At 43.5% G+C, this 15,437-nt stretch overlaps 1 protein-coding gene across 3 annotated transcripts in view; it reads right to left on the bottom strand.

The window, feature by feature from the left end:
• The window catches only part of LOC8053674 (solute carrier family 35 member G1), a 125,127-nt gene that overhangs the window by 41,262 nt on the left and 68,428 nt on the right, over window positions 1-15,437 (bottom strand). For all 3 annotated transcript variants that reach the window (XM_029984218.4, XM_029984220.4, XM_029984221.4), the window contains one exon: window positions 927-1,089. In XM_029984218.4, the coding sequence (XP_029840078.2) occupies window positions 927-1,011 (85 nt within the window). In that variant the 5' untranslated portion in view covers window positions 1,012-1,089. The remainder of the gene's footprint in view (window positions 1-926; window positions 1,090-15,437) is intronic.

The raw sequence follows: 15,437 nt of genomic DNA, 5'->3' as shown, positions 1-15,437 counted from the left end.
GTACACTCCACAATAAAAAAGAGGGTCCGACGACCTATACAGATGCTTTTCTCGCTGTATTTTAGCTGATCTCTATGCGTTCGATGATTTTCATCAGACAGTATCCATTACCTCCCGCAAGTTTTTATAAACCTGATGAGTTTTCTTAGGCCTGCTATGTTCCAAATAAATACACATTTTAAATTGTATCGTTATGGAAACTATTCAAACGGTTGCAGACTGCATCCTTCAGTCATTCCGTGTGCGTTCGGCATACGTTCGTCGTCTGCAAGAGGCATCTCAAGACGTCTGGAGGACCGGAAGTTGCCATTGCAAATATTTCAGAAACAACCGATTCCCGGCAATCGTATGTCGTGGTGAAATATCGGCTTCCTATATCTTTTATTTTTAGAAGTTTAAATTCCACGTCCGTTTCTTGACCGATTGTTATTTCGGAGCGAAATCCTGTCCCATGTTTTCGCACATACAACGCCCCTAGCAACGGTTTGTTTGAAGCAGTGACGTCACACTTGGGTGGTAAATGAACTGGAATTTTTCGAAAGGGCAGAAATTAAGAAAAGAAACATCCGAGCCCAGCGGAGCACGAACTCCGTTCCTCCCCGTGGCAGCCGAGTGTGTTGCCTACTCCGCCACGCACGCGGCCCTAAAGCAATGCACCCTTCTCAAAAAAGCGCGCCATCTAGTAGCCGCTGTGCCAGTCATCCCAGGCCGCCCTTGTTTGAACCCGTACTCCGAGCGTGCAGTGAACAAGAGGGCTTTTTTCGTGTTCGTCGAGAAGTCGTATTTAGTCACACACCTCGTGCGTAACAAATGTCGAGCGCCAATGTTGCTTGGTGGGTTTTTGAAAGAAAACAACAACAACAACAAAAAATATTACTATATGGACATAAAACTGTATGAATGGACAAATATGGAGCTTTGCTTACCCTGGGGTGCCATCTTAAGACCCGCAAGCTCCTTGCTGCAGTCGTCAATGGCATCCTCGTTCGGCGAGGCTGCAGTGACCTTCATGGCTGCGCTTTCGCTGACGTCTGTCGCCCAGTGAGCGCACACGACGATTCTGGTTGGTCCTTCTCTAAGCCATTCCGCCTGTTTGCACGGGTAGAAAAGAAAGGACAATGAAATGTCATTGCGAAATGCTGTACCTTTACTCATTGTGTTTCAAACTAATACTATAAAAAAGGGTTAAATTTTTTTTAAAGTATAAAATCGATTTTTTCCTTGTCGAGGAGAGCAGCCGAACTACAAAAAAAAAAAAATCAATATAAATAGTTTCTAAAGAAGATGCAGAAAGGGGGAGAGGGGGACCTTTATATTTGAGTGCTTTCGCATAAGAGCAATAAGATTGGCATCATTCATTAAAATTAGCATGTTTAGCTATTTTGCATGTGCCGAACTAGGCGATATATTTCGGCACTCTTTAATAAGTTAAAATAAATGATTACACTATTTTTTATCGTGAGAGATACCTTAATATGTTTTAGCACAGCTCGAACGCTTTGGCGTCATTTTCATATATCCTCTCGTAAACTTGTTATGAGCGATTTTTGCGCATTACTTTGCAAGTCGTATAAATAATTTATACATTTGTTCTCTCTAAAGCAATAGACCGCTAGACACGCATGAGTTTATTTATGGATATGAGTGAAGACCAGCGAGTCAGCACAAAAATGGCGTGTCTCTCCTATATCTCCTATTGCTAGGAGGATAAATAATATGTTTATGTTATTGAAGACGCGCAGGGGAAACAATATTGTGAAAGCCTCCTGCAGCAACGAGCATATGACTAATTGATTGGTTTCTCGGTGATTTTGTTTATTCCCAATTCGTCTACTTGTACTGATTTCATTGCTGGACATAAGACATATTTTGGGACAAGCCAAACAAAAAAAGACAATAATGCGTTGCACATCTCGGAACGTGGAAGCAAAATACACCACTACAGCCTATCGGCACAGTTTGACAAATATTCAGTTATTTGATAGTGGTGTGCAAGTGCTAGTATATGTTTCCTTCTTCTTTTACAGCTTTCAGAAAGTAAAAATCAAACCCATAAAATGTCGTCCCTTTGACGTACTGGCACGACAAAGGCAGTGGTAACAGAGAATGCATTGAGCAAGTGTGGAGAAACAGTGTACTGTATCTTCCGTACTATGGTATGTGGACAATACATGTTTAATAGTTAAAACTTTACCCGGTGCGGACTATCTACAAGTGCGGACTATACAAGGTTTCGTAATTTTTTAGATAATTCATTGTGACAAGACGGGAAGGATTTCATGAGTATCAGGGTATAATATTAGTGATTCATGTATGATACATGCTCCTTTTTGAGATAATAAAACAGGCATTTTTCGACGTGTGCTGTGTCAAATAATGTTCAGGTTCGGATTAGGTTAGGTTAGGTTAGGTTAGGTTAGGTTAGGTTAGGTTAGGTTAGGTTAGGTTAGGTTAGGTTAGGTGAATAGTCCGCACTATGCGACGCGTGCGGACTATTCACTGGGTGAGGACAATCTAAGCAAAATCTTTAATTTTTGAACCCAAATTCGCCCTTGCGGACGACAGTCCGGAAAAGACGATACACACGTAGAAACTGAATGGCACGAAGTAGCCATGTGTCGTAGATGGTAAGCGTATGAGCGCTCCGTGGACGTCTTACTTGTGGATGCCCATCTTCCGCGGTGGCAATGTAAATGCGGCTCTCTGAGAGCCTTTTCAAGTGTGAGATCCAGTAAGTAGAGCTTGCGGAACACAGCACGATTGGAACGCGACAGAGCCGGGCAGAGCCCTGGCACCAGCTCACGACAAGATAGAACCAACCTCTTCAATTCAATTCATTTATTTACTCCCATAACACAAAATGGGCGATGGAGGCTGGAGAAAAAGCTGCAGAAATGCAGCTTGACGAAGCCCCTGCCCCCTACAGGCAGATCGGTCAGCGTCTAAACTATCTCAACCCGTTGCGACAAAGTGAGCACGCCTAACGCAGCGTCTGAGCATTCGTTTTTTTTCCTCCATTTTTCTGTCGCCCTTTTTAGCACTCTCTCTCTGGGGAAGCCCTGAGCGCCGCTGTCCACGGAGCAGAGCACCACTGTAAGTTTGCCACTCTATGTTGCCACTGTATGTGCGCCACTGTATGTTTGTGGGCGACTGACGCCACCGTATGTTTGCACACGTGATGTTTTCCCCCTACTGGAGTAAAGCGGATGTACTCTAAAAAGGCGTCTGGCAGGAACCGGTGTCCAATTGGTGTTGGAGAGGAGCTCTGCGTCAGCGTTTGGCTGGCCGTCCGCTTATCGAACTCCGAGCTAGATTGGGGAACGAAATGGTTAGATGCTAGACAAATTACGCATTCTGTGTTAAACGCTGACCTCCATAAAACAAATATGGGGCGAACAACCGACGAACTTCGCTCAGGAAAGCGTTCACATTGCACGCGGTGCAAATCTTAGGCCACACGCAGGGTGAACACCACATTAAAATTCGTTTCTAGTTCACTAAATATTCGCTCCATGAAGTCTTAACAAACTAGACTCTGGTGTATTAGTGTGGGAGTATCAATGTCTAAAATTATACTGCATCTCGCAAACCTCTGCAGTGCAAGCAAAGGCATGGGCACGAGCGCGTGGCTTTGGAATATGTCTCCTATGCACGAGTTCTCGTACATACAAAAGCATTCTGCTGAGCTATGCTCACGCGCCTTTGCATTTCTCTTTACTGCAGACCTTTACTATATTAAGTAACTGTGAATAAAAAATAAAAGAAATAAAAAGTGAGGTTTTTCAAAAAATCGGCTCTAAACTTGCCAGTTTTTCAGGCACATGTAGCGCATTATATACTTATTGCAAAATATTGAAATTATACTCAAAAGAAAGAACTTAATTGGAGCTTTACGGTGATATAAATATCATAAAAAAATATGTTGATTAGGTCACACAACGCAGCTTGCTGAACTTCGTCAAATATCGTCGCAGAGAGGCGGTTTGACAAATAAAAACAAATCATTTAGAATATTATGACATAGAAGCTTAATTAGCATGAAAAATCCTGTCTAGAGTGTTCCCAAAAAGTTATATTGATGTCGCGTAATAAGTAGGGAAAAGGGATGGAGTGAACTATGGCACCTCCGATAAGCTGGAAAAACGTCAGTTTCCACCTTGGCCGCTTCAACGGTCCATAACTTGAAAACAAAAAATCCGACGAAATTGCCGTTTGCATATACTTTTATTATAGGAATTGCCCCAAAATATATATTTTTTCATCAACATAAAAAGAATTGACCCTAGATTCGTGCCTGAGTTGAGATGAAATCACCCATCTTTTCTTGCTTAAACGTTTTGTTGCTCTCTTTCTCCTTTTTTTTTTGAATGGGGGGAGGGTGTGGGTTGGGGGGTTAGATATATGAACCCTCTCAAACTGTAGATGTTTCACTTGATGAAGAGCGGTACCCACTCGGAACGTCGTAATAAACTTTGTTGTAGTAGTTTCCCAGCAGAACACTTTTACTTGTCACTCCTCCCGGCCCATTGCCTTAAGGTTAGTTCACTTAAATATAAGTAAATATATAAATATCACACAATTTATAATACATACAATATATAATGATATATCATACAATTGTAAAAATATTACTAAAATCACGGGCATAACCGCTTTATTTCGGCCAATAAAAATTAAAACAAATGTGATAGAATAGGACAAGAATGGAATAGTATGCAAGAGCATGTTTTAGAAGCGGAAGGATACTCGTCAGGTAGCGATTGAGGAAACGGCAAATTCGGTGGTACCGTTCGAATTTGCCTCCTCTAAACACATGAGGCGCTTCAACCAGCTTCTTTGCCACAGAGGTGCGTGTTTACCCAAAACAAGGCATCTGCAATGGATTATTTATGTCCTCTACCTTTATCGAGTGCAGGGTACAAATTAGACAAGGCTCAAGAGAGCAGCGTCAGTGTTTGGCTGAGACGTGCATTTAATCGAACACGATAACCCCCGGATCCTGCGTCAACAAACAAACAAACAAAATATTTAATTGTGTTTGTTGATCACACAGCTAAAGTTAGAGGCGCTAGTGTTCTCCCTTCTGCCAAACAGTCGTTACTAGTTTTCTGCGCTATGCGCCATTGGATTTCAACATTGTAGCAGCTGGCAAGAATTTGGTATGACATCTACGTCAAGGATCTTTTGTACAATCTGCGAAAGGGTGCATGCCGAGTTGCGCGCGCGCAGTTGGGATCGAGAGTTTATTCACCAATTTCCGGAACATTTTACGCACAAACGCCATTAAAATTAGCGTAATATAGAGGCATGAGACCAGCCTGTTCAACGTGCTGAGCGTAGGGTCTAGTCTTAGAAAAAAAAGATACACTGTCAGTATACTTATGATAACATCGCCGTTTTTCTGACGTCTTCGTAACCTACGGTACACTATGAGAGCATGCCATGAAGCGAGAAAAAAGAAAAAAAAGTATCACAAAGATTATGCAATTAGGTGAACAGTTCACTAGTTGCAATATACAATAGTGTATATATTTAGGAGGGATTGCATTGGTATGTTATAACGGGTTTTTCCGTAGAACATTGGATTCTTAAGCGTTTTAATTTTTCTAAAAACTGTATTTGCTCATTTTAGCCAAATGATCTTGGAAAACTGACTGAAAATAAATAATTTATCGTCTACCGGCGATCTACTAGCCTGGAGTTGAAGAATCCCGTTTTTTTTATTAATAAATATTTCGACACAACTTAAATGCACAAACATTAACACTTTAACATGCTGACATTTTACAATCAGATTGAAACTTTTTGATAAAAAAGTGTGATATCCAGTAGGTGATGATATTCTGAAATATTTTGATGGAATAAGACATAGAAGTGGCCTGAAGATGTTGGCTGTACAATATTGAAGGGGGTATTATAGCTTTGTGCCGTCTTCTAAGCCCTTTACAAGCTGTTCTATATATCCATCTCTCAGTGACTTCTCTTGCGTAAGCTTTCCTCATTTGCATTCAATTATGCACAAGAACAACAGGTGCAAGAAGGCCAAATATTATTATATTACATACAAAACAGTGTGAGAGGCTGCGAGAGGTATTTCTGGGAAGACTCAGTGAAAACGTATGAAGGATCATCGAGGTTTTGCCGAAAGACCCAACGTATTCAGAGCAAAGGATTTTCAGAGGAAGAGGTGCATCCCCCAAGCTTATTTAGCACGTGCAACACTTTAGTTGTACTTACATGATTGTAAACGCCAGCTTCAAAGATAAGCCAAATATTGAAATATAAAGCAAAATCGAAACAATTCGTTTCGTTAATTAACACAACTTTGCCTCAGGGGTAATTAAACGAAAAGTATCAGACCACTATTTTGTATCTCCCATTGTGTTTGGTGGTGCCCTAAACAAGGAGTGGGTTTATCTATATGTTGCAATTTTGTATAACAAAATGATAGATACATTAATTAAGGAATATGACTGAAGCATTTTGGTATTATAGGATCATAGCACTGCCTATAAAAATGGTTTAACATTTCGGATATATTGCAAGTCTATAAAAAGAATGCGGTTAAAGCAGAATAAAAACAACAACAACAATAACACGTGAAATTCTGTCGGACACCACTGAAATAATGAAGTTGTGTCATGAATATGACACATTCTGGAATAGATGCAAAGCCAATCCCAAAGGTAGCGCACCTGAAAAAAAGTTCAAAAGCCTATGTATTCAGGTTATCGCGAAATAGAACTCGTGAAAAAAAAAGAAAAAAAACACTACGTGGCTTGTTCGGAGCGTTACCCTAGAAAAGCCAGGAAAACATTGGATATTATAGATGAGCTAGCTGGTAAGAAAGAGAAATAAAATATTGACCAATCAATAAAAATAGCTTTCTGAGACCGAGATGTAAAGTCTTTATATGAGTGGTTCAATGATATATTTGTTCGAAGGTCGCAGATCTCCAAGTGACGGGGATTGGTTACTGCAATACTTCCACCGGTCCTGCGGGGGGTTAAGCCAACTCAGCTTATTTCCGCAGTTAACAGAAGATGATCCAAGTCTGATCATAAATAATATGCCTGCGGCCAAGGCCCCTAGGAGATATCTCTCGCTCGAGATATATCTTGGCTAACCTTAAGAAACTTAAATACGGGCTGCTGAAAATATTTAACTAATTTCTTTCAACGGGTAGAATCCCCAGCGGCCTAAAATCTGCAGTTGTATGGCTATCTTTAAGAAGGAAGTAAAAAAGACGTATTAAATTACAGTCCCATTTCTGTTTTATCTGTGGTACCTCTAATCATGAAAAAGTTTGTCTGCAAAACAATGGCGCTTTTCTGCGAGAAGTATTCGTTACTGTGTAGTCCCCAGTGCAGCTTTCGCCAAAACACAGGCACACAATCATTACCCGAAGACCTTCCGATCACATCCACGAAAACATTGATCGTAACAATTTTGTGATAATTCGTTTTCTAGACCTCAAAAAGGCATTTCATACAATTGACAACGGGTTGCTTATACATATATGAAATCACTTGCGTTTCAAATGTCCATTCAATGACTACATGAATGACTACCTCTTTCAGGGCGTCAACAGCTAGTGAAGATTAATGATGCTAAGAATAAGTTAGTAACCCTTAGGTACGGTGTTCCTCAGGGATCTATCTTAGGATCTCTCCTTTCTAGCATCTACGCTAATGAAATTGGAAAGCTTCACTCTTCCTCACGGGTATATAAGTACAACGTCCATACCGCTTTGGTTTTGCCTGGAAACGACAAATTACAAGCTGCATCATCTCTTCAAAATGACATATTTTACCTAATGGTGTGGTTCACTAATAACAAATTTTTTGTAAACGTCAATAAAACAAAACTAATGCCCTTTTATAACCCGCACAAAATTACACAATTTTCGGCCCCCTTTGTTCTTTACTTATCCGCTTGTAAAAGCTGCAAGTGCGCACCACTAGAATACGTTTCATCTACAAGGTATCTGGACGCGCTTTTCGATAAACATCTCTTGTGGGGAGCACATGTCAACTGCCTGGTGATACCCGACGAACGGTATCTTATCATATATACAGTTTTCGTTTTTTGACCAATGCGCGTGCAAGATTTAAGACATATCAGGGACTGGGGGAGTCTATACTACGATTCGGTATAACGGTTAATGGGTCCTGCTCACATTATAAGAAAAGAAAATTAGATAGTATTTTGTGATACATAGCAAGAAACATTGCGAATGGACCTAAATTAGCTAAGCTCGAAACTGACCTAAATATCCAGTCGCTACGGATCCAGCCAGTTGAAAAATAGCATATCTATACCAGATTAGTACACATTACTGAAAATAAACGTTTAAGCAGCCACTAAAAAGCTAAGTGTCCCGAGGAAAATTGAACGTTTCTTTCTGCCAAGGTTTTTCTCAAATTACTGTAAAAGGGTACAACGTTTTTTTATGTTCCAAATTATTATAACATGTTGCCAGGTCGACTTCAAGATTGGCAGTTAATTAGGATTCTTAAGATAGAGCTGAAAAAGTAAAGTAATAACCTTGATGCATAGCCAATTTTTTATATTAGATCTTAGCTGGTGCGTTGTTTTGTGTAAGTGTTTGCATCTTGTGATTTTCAAAATTTTAAATTTACAGGGTTTGTAACTTGTTGGATTTTGTAAAGTTTAACTTAGAGTTTTTTTTTTAGGTTCGAAGCATGCTGGTACTTCTTGTGTAAGAGTAATACCATCGTACCCATAATACTTCGTAAGATATTCGACCAGTCTATTGCTCCTGATTGTTTACCGAACGACTGGAAGGTGGGTAAGGAGGTGCTTATACATATAACTGGCGATTGACATTTTCCCCTCAATTTTCGTCCCATTTCTCTAACAAGAATTCCATGCAAAATTTTCGGACGCGTCATTTATTCACACCTGGTCAACTACCTTGAAACAAACTCTTTTTTCTCTCAAGGGCAACATGGATTTCGTAAATCATTTTCATGCGAGACGCAGCTTCTGAACTTCACTCATGACTTTCATCTTATTCTTGATCGCCCTTCCAAATTTGATTGCCTCTTTCTTGACTTCTCAAAGGCATTCGGTAAAGTATCTCATAAATTTCTACTTCATAAGCTTAGCAAACTAAAAATTGACCCTAATGTATTTGCCTGGCTTCATTTCTTCCTAACCAATCGGTCCCGATTCGTGTTCGCAAATAATACATTATCCAGTCTAGCTCCCGTTACGTCAGGCGTCTCTCAAGGCTCCGTATTAGGTCCCCCTCCTTCTCCTTATATTCATAAATGATTTACCTTCCTGTGTTTCATCTTCAATTCACCTTTTTGCTGATGATTGCGTTATATACCGTGGAGTGACTAACGACTCCGATGTTTTTTGTCTTCGGCCTGACCTCAATCGTGTGCCTGAGAGGTGTGATTTATTGGAAGATGAAACTTAACACGAAAGAATGTAAAGTAATGACTGTTTGCCGACTTAACACCAACTCTTCTTACTACTTCCTTAACAGCACTTCTTTGGAACATGTACCATCTTATAAGTACTTAGGTGTTCATATTGCGTCCAGTCTATCTTAGGAAACTCACACTCAGTATACAAAAAGTAATGCGAAACATATTCTAGGCTTCCTCAAACAAAATGTTCCGCCTGTCCCTGCATCTCTACAACTCCTACACAAAACTCTTGTTCGTTCAGAGCTGGAATGTGCCTCTGCGATTTGGGACACCGGCACTGACATATTAACATCTGCAGTCGAAGCCATTCAAAATAGATCTGTTCGCTACATTTTTACTAATTATCACCGCACCGTCATCCTAACATCCTTGAAACTAACTTTAGACCTGCCCAATCTTGCACTCCGTCGTGAACCCTCCCGTCTGTACCTATTTCGTAAGGTCTTTCATAATCCTTCCTTAAGTGTCAGGCTGCTAACTCCACCTTCCTACATCTCATCACGTCTTGATCACCAACACAAGATGGGTCTTCGTGCCTTTAAGACTACTCCTTTTTACAATTCATTTATTCCCAAAACAACGGCCTCATGGAACCACCTTTTATCGCCCGTGGCATGTATAACTGATCACATCAACTTTAAGCGTTGCCTGCATAGTCACATTTCTGCATCTGACTAGAAATGCTGTGTTTTTGCCCTTGGTTTTTGTTTCTATTCTTTTTGTATTTGACCTGTTAACCCAATCCCCTCTGTAACGCCTTCACGCACTGAGGGATCAGTAAATAAATAAATAAACAGTGTCCCACCAACAAGCACTCGTGTGCTTTTTCGGGCCTGTGTAGTTTATGTTCTCGTTTATTTTTCAACAAACTTATGTAAGTATATAAGTAAATAAGTTTCAGAAACAATCCTCACTGTTGCTTGTTTTCTTAATCTCCGTGCATTATTCAAATTAAAATCGAAGGGAAGGGCAGCTACACCAAGTTAATCAGCCAAAAATCTTCGTCATGAAGATACATCAAAACGACCGTTACTCTAAACCCAGAGATAACTTTGGAAATGCAGTAAAAGGTATCGGAGAAAGAGCTTGAGAACAGACTAAAGCTTGGCACCTGCACCACTAACGTCTTCGGAAATGCCATAGAAACACAGAAGTTGTCCGCATGGTTAGCAAAAGCTACAAGTGAATGAGGATCATGACACTCACATTTTTCTTCGAACAGAACATCGCGAACACCGAAACTAGACAGAAGCTTCTAGGGTCCGTACTCTTTTGATGTGTAAATATACACGACCACCACACCACCCGAGTTGCAGGTCTGAATGGCTTCACGCTGGGTTCAATGTCCATCCAATCTTGCAAGTTCAGTGACTCCCGACCACAAGTTCAGGCGAGTGTTTTCTGGTTGCCTCTTCCACGCGCAAATATACTAATCAGAACACGCGACGCGCGGAGTCCCGGAATTCTGATACAATGTCGCAATATTCCGGGCAGTTAACTTGGCCTTTCTACGGAATAACTAAGGTCAGAGACGTCATCCACCTCGAACATCTGCCCGGTGCGCAGGCGCTGTAGAGAGAAAACGGGTCTGCGTGCCGGCAGAGAGATAACGAGGACAAGCTTTTAGCTTGTTCAAAGTGATTCAGGGTAGGCGTGGGGATATCCTTCAGCTGTTTCCAAACTCGCCTTAGCGTAGACGTGCCCTGCCACGTCATGGCACCATCAACATCGTTGGCTACTTTGATCCTGGGATCTCACAGTGAGCAACATGACTCAAACAATTTTAAGTTTCCTTTTTTTCTCTAGACTATGTCGGGCGAAGTAATTAAACTGTGTGGAAGTTTATACAGCGGGCGGGCAGTCTGCCAGCTCCAATGGGCGTGTGGTAAAAAGCTGTAGACGAGCAATATAACAAGTGCAGTAGCATTTCTAGTCAGGAGTTTTTAACGTGCATCGCGCAGTAGTGACGCAGCGACCTTATGCTGGTACGATTCTCATCCGCATTATTACTGACGGGGGTGGTTATTGAATCTATGACGGCAGTAGTTATTCTACGCGTTCCCAGTTGCGATACGTTATTAACACACTTGACCACCGATCCCTCCTTAAATCGGGTTATTGATTTTATAACGAACAAAACCAGACAACATAGTATTGACACTCGTGGCCAAATCTGGTAGTCTCCCGTCATCACCTTTTTACTGCATTGTCACTTCATTGCTTCCTAAAAGAGTGTGTGCAGCGTTCTCCAGGCCGTATTTTTTTGCGTAAAACAGGTTACAGGAGAGGCTACGCAGGAAAAGACCGATAAGAAAAGCGACACGAAAAAGTGAGATGGAAAAGCGATGCAAAAGCGAGTTTAGCAGCGCAACGTCAATAGCGTCACACGACGTAACGTGTTGTGTCATGTGGCGCGTGATAGGACCACGTTGCGTGATCCAGCATGAATTTGTAAGTGTTGGAACGTTTGCTACGTACAAGAAGATTGTTAGAGATGACCAGAACAGGCAGCATGTTTCATAAGTTCTTTCTTTTTAGAGCGCAGCTCTTAGGGGCCCGTTTCCAGCCTGAGCGGCGTCGGCGTCGCCGTTGGCGTCGCCGTCGGCGTCGGCGTCGGCGTCGGAGTCGGCGTAACCGCGCCCCTCCCTCTCCTCCTCCTCTTCCTCCCCCTCCTTCTCCTCCCCTCATTGTGTAGTATGGTCCGGGCGGGTCACGTGACCTCGGGGGGAGGGGGTCACATGACCCGTTTCCAGCCTGTGCGGCGTCGGCGTCGGCGTCGGCGTCGCCCCTCCCCCTCCTCCTCCTCCCTCTCCGCTCCTCCTCCTCCCCCCTCCTCCCCCGCCAAGGTCACGTGACCCCGGGGGGTGACTCCCCTCCCCCCGCCGGTCACGTGACGGCCCGCCAGAGGTCATGTGATCCCGTCCCCTCGAGGTCACGTGACCCCCCGGACCTCTGCCCTCCTCCTCCTCCCCCTCCTCCTCCTCCCCTCATTGTCTAGTATGGTTCGGGGGGGGAAAGGGTCGCGTAAGAGCCTTGCCGCTCAAGCCGGAAAGGGTCGCGTAAGAGCACAGCTCTTACGCGACCTTTTCCGGCTTGAGCGGCAGGGAGGAAAGCAGTACGAAGGTGGAGGAGGGGGGGAGGAGAGACGAGGAAGCGGAGGCGAGGGGAGGGGAGGAGCTTGAACGACAAGGAGGAGGTAAAGGAGAGGGAGGGGAGGAGGACTAGCAGGCATGATCACGAGGGATTAGGAGGAATATACCCTCCACTCCTCCTCCTCAAGAGCTGCGCTCCAATTCGGCGTTACAGGAAGTTGTAAACGGCTTTCACTTTTTGAACCAGCTTTTATTAAAGAGTGTGTTTTACCAGCCGAATGCTCGAGGAAACCACAACGATTGTAACATCATGTAATATCAAGATGTCATATGTCGCAATGATGTCCAGACACCATGACGTCACGTGACAGTGTGACGTCACAGGACACTGTGCCACGCGACAGTTTGACACACGTAACACCCTGATGGTCACATGACACAGTGACGTAAAGTGAGATTATGATGTCACGTGAACCTGTTACGTTACTGTGTCTCGTGACGTCGCACACACACACAGCGTGTGCCAAGCGCATTCGCAACGCATTTTAAGCCATTTTATAATTGTCAGTATGATCAACCTAGTGTGTTCTTTCCTCTTTTTTGCACTACTCCAAAGACACGGGGTGGATGACAGCTACGTGTGGTAGCTGTCACCAGAGCGCTCATGAATGTGGCTCGCAAATGCTCGCGTTCCCAAAGGAACAACTTGCCCTTCTTAATTGCGGTCGCTGAATGCTAAAATATGAGTTATGAGTTTGTGCGGGCGTCTGTATTATCATTCCTCATCGTTCGTAAATGAGGCATTTATCATGCAACTACTCCTACTTGTACCACACGACACCAGGCACATATACCGACGACGCTGACGTAAATCCAATAAACCCAGATTTCCATTTATTGAACTAAATATCTGAAAATTTCGCGTCATTAAAATAATTGACCAGGTCTTGGCGCTACGATAGGTTGCAGAAGTTACCAGCACTTGTATAGTCTCCTTGAGAGTGGCACATTATAGCTTCCCGACATCCGAAACAATCGCCCTAAACATCCTAAACTTTAGAGGATTATATCCGCAAGGGTGAAAGAACAAACTTCAAGTCTTTGTTTTTCCGACGATGAAAATGTATTGCCGATGAACGAAGCACGAAGCAGAAAGCATGGACAATAAGAAGCCACGCCCTCCAAGCTGTCATTGATTGCACACATCCTCCATAAGGACGCCGCCATCTTGAATGTCGTCACTTCCAGTAGGGGCTAAGACGTCTTTTTGCCGTCTCTTCGTCAACAGAAGGCATTCAGGAAATAAGCGTTACCGTCACCCATTTTCAGTTTGCATAACCTCTACATTTTGTACTATTATGCAAGTTGAAATGTTTTTTTTTCTTTGCCTATACGGGATATGCTCAGCAGGTGGCTGGTGACGAGAGTAAACGGAAAAGGTTTGTAGGCAAGCGAGCCAAGTACGCTCTCGATTCTTTGTAGATATAGTAGTACCATTTCTCCAAACGGTAGTGACTGTAAGCGCCATCTTTTGGATTCACATCATGCTGGTATATGTGTCACGTGCGTGCTGCCATTGTAACTTATACGAATATTGTAACGAATAGGAACGGCAGGTTAATCTTGGAGTATAGATGAATTCTTCGCCAGTGTCATCGCATAATTCGATACGATGGCACTGGCGAAGAATGACGCGTCTTGCAGGATGTGTGCTGTTCGTGCACAGCGCGCTTCTACTCGAAGCAACAATATCTTGCTTGTTCGGCCAGCTGCGACCGGAGATTTTAATGTAAATGCCTCGACGTCGGTCTCGGGGAGTACAGCGAGTTTATGGAAACCGGGACAAGCACTTTCAAGTGTTCCGGCTGCACTAGGCGATGTAGCCTATCATTGAACGCTGCTGGCGATTCTGCTTCAACCGACAACGACATTTTGAATGCCCCGGAGGGTGAGTCAGCCGCAGCGCAAGAACGCCTGTTCATTTTAGCGAGTTTTATGCGTTTCATTGACAACATGACGAACAAGCTCGAAATTCAAATGCCTCCGTGCGGAAAAGCGAAGTCTTCTTTCTGACATCATGCAGCTGCGTAAGAACGTTCGAGACCGAATTTTACTGCCACCGCCGTCACAGCCGTCGTTTGCTACCGTCGCCGCAAAGGTCCCCGATACTAGGGAGTTTTCGTAGACCGCGTTGCCCCCTCCGCTAAGCCTTCCTCAACGAAGAAGTTGCTACTGCGCCTGCGCGCCCATAGCCTTGACTGTGGAGTTCCCGCTATCGTAGCGGGTTGCGGAGGGCCTTGCGGGACGGCGAAAACGATCTACGAAAACTCCCTACTAATACATCCGAGGTTCTTGCGCCTCTTGTGTCAACACAGCTCCCGCTAAAAAAGCAAGGCCGACCCTCGTCGACGTTTAGTCACGAGAATCTGCGGGATTGTTCGACAAGCCGACCGGACACCGTGAGTGCTGACGTGCGCAATTCCCGTCGCTGCTTTCTGGATTACGGGGTGTCGACGGAGCGAATTCAGTGAGCACGACGGACGACGGTTTCATTCTGGTCAAGCCCCGGCGACGAGCCATGCGGTCGTCTGGTACCGCAAAATTGGACAAGGTGAATGCTGTTTCTCTCCCCGTGCGACACTTCGCGCAATTTGTGTCCAGACTTGACCCGAACATGTCTGTTACTGACACTGCATCTCTCCTGGAGCCTTTTCTAGAAGGAAGAACGGTTGTTTGCTCTAAGATCACAACTAGGTTTCTATCGTACTCACCGTTCCACTTGGCTTGCGTCGAGACAGCGTTTGCAACTCTAAACAAACCCGAAATTTGACCCGAGGGCAGTATCTTCCACCAGTTTTTCGGTCGCCTTGACAATGCGCGT

Source organism: Ixodes scapularis, unplaced genomic scaffold (assembly GCF_016920785.2).
Source record: "Ixodes scapularis isolate PalLabHiFi unplaced genomic scaffold, ASM1692078v2 PGA_scaffold1__304_contigs__length_218370807, whole genome shotgun sequence".
NCBI lineage: Eukaryota > Metazoa > Arthropoda > Arachnida > Ixodida > Ixodidae > Ixodes > Ixodes scapularis.
Note: the sequence above shows the minus strand (reverse complement) of the source record. Positions and strands in the feature narration are given on the sequence as shown.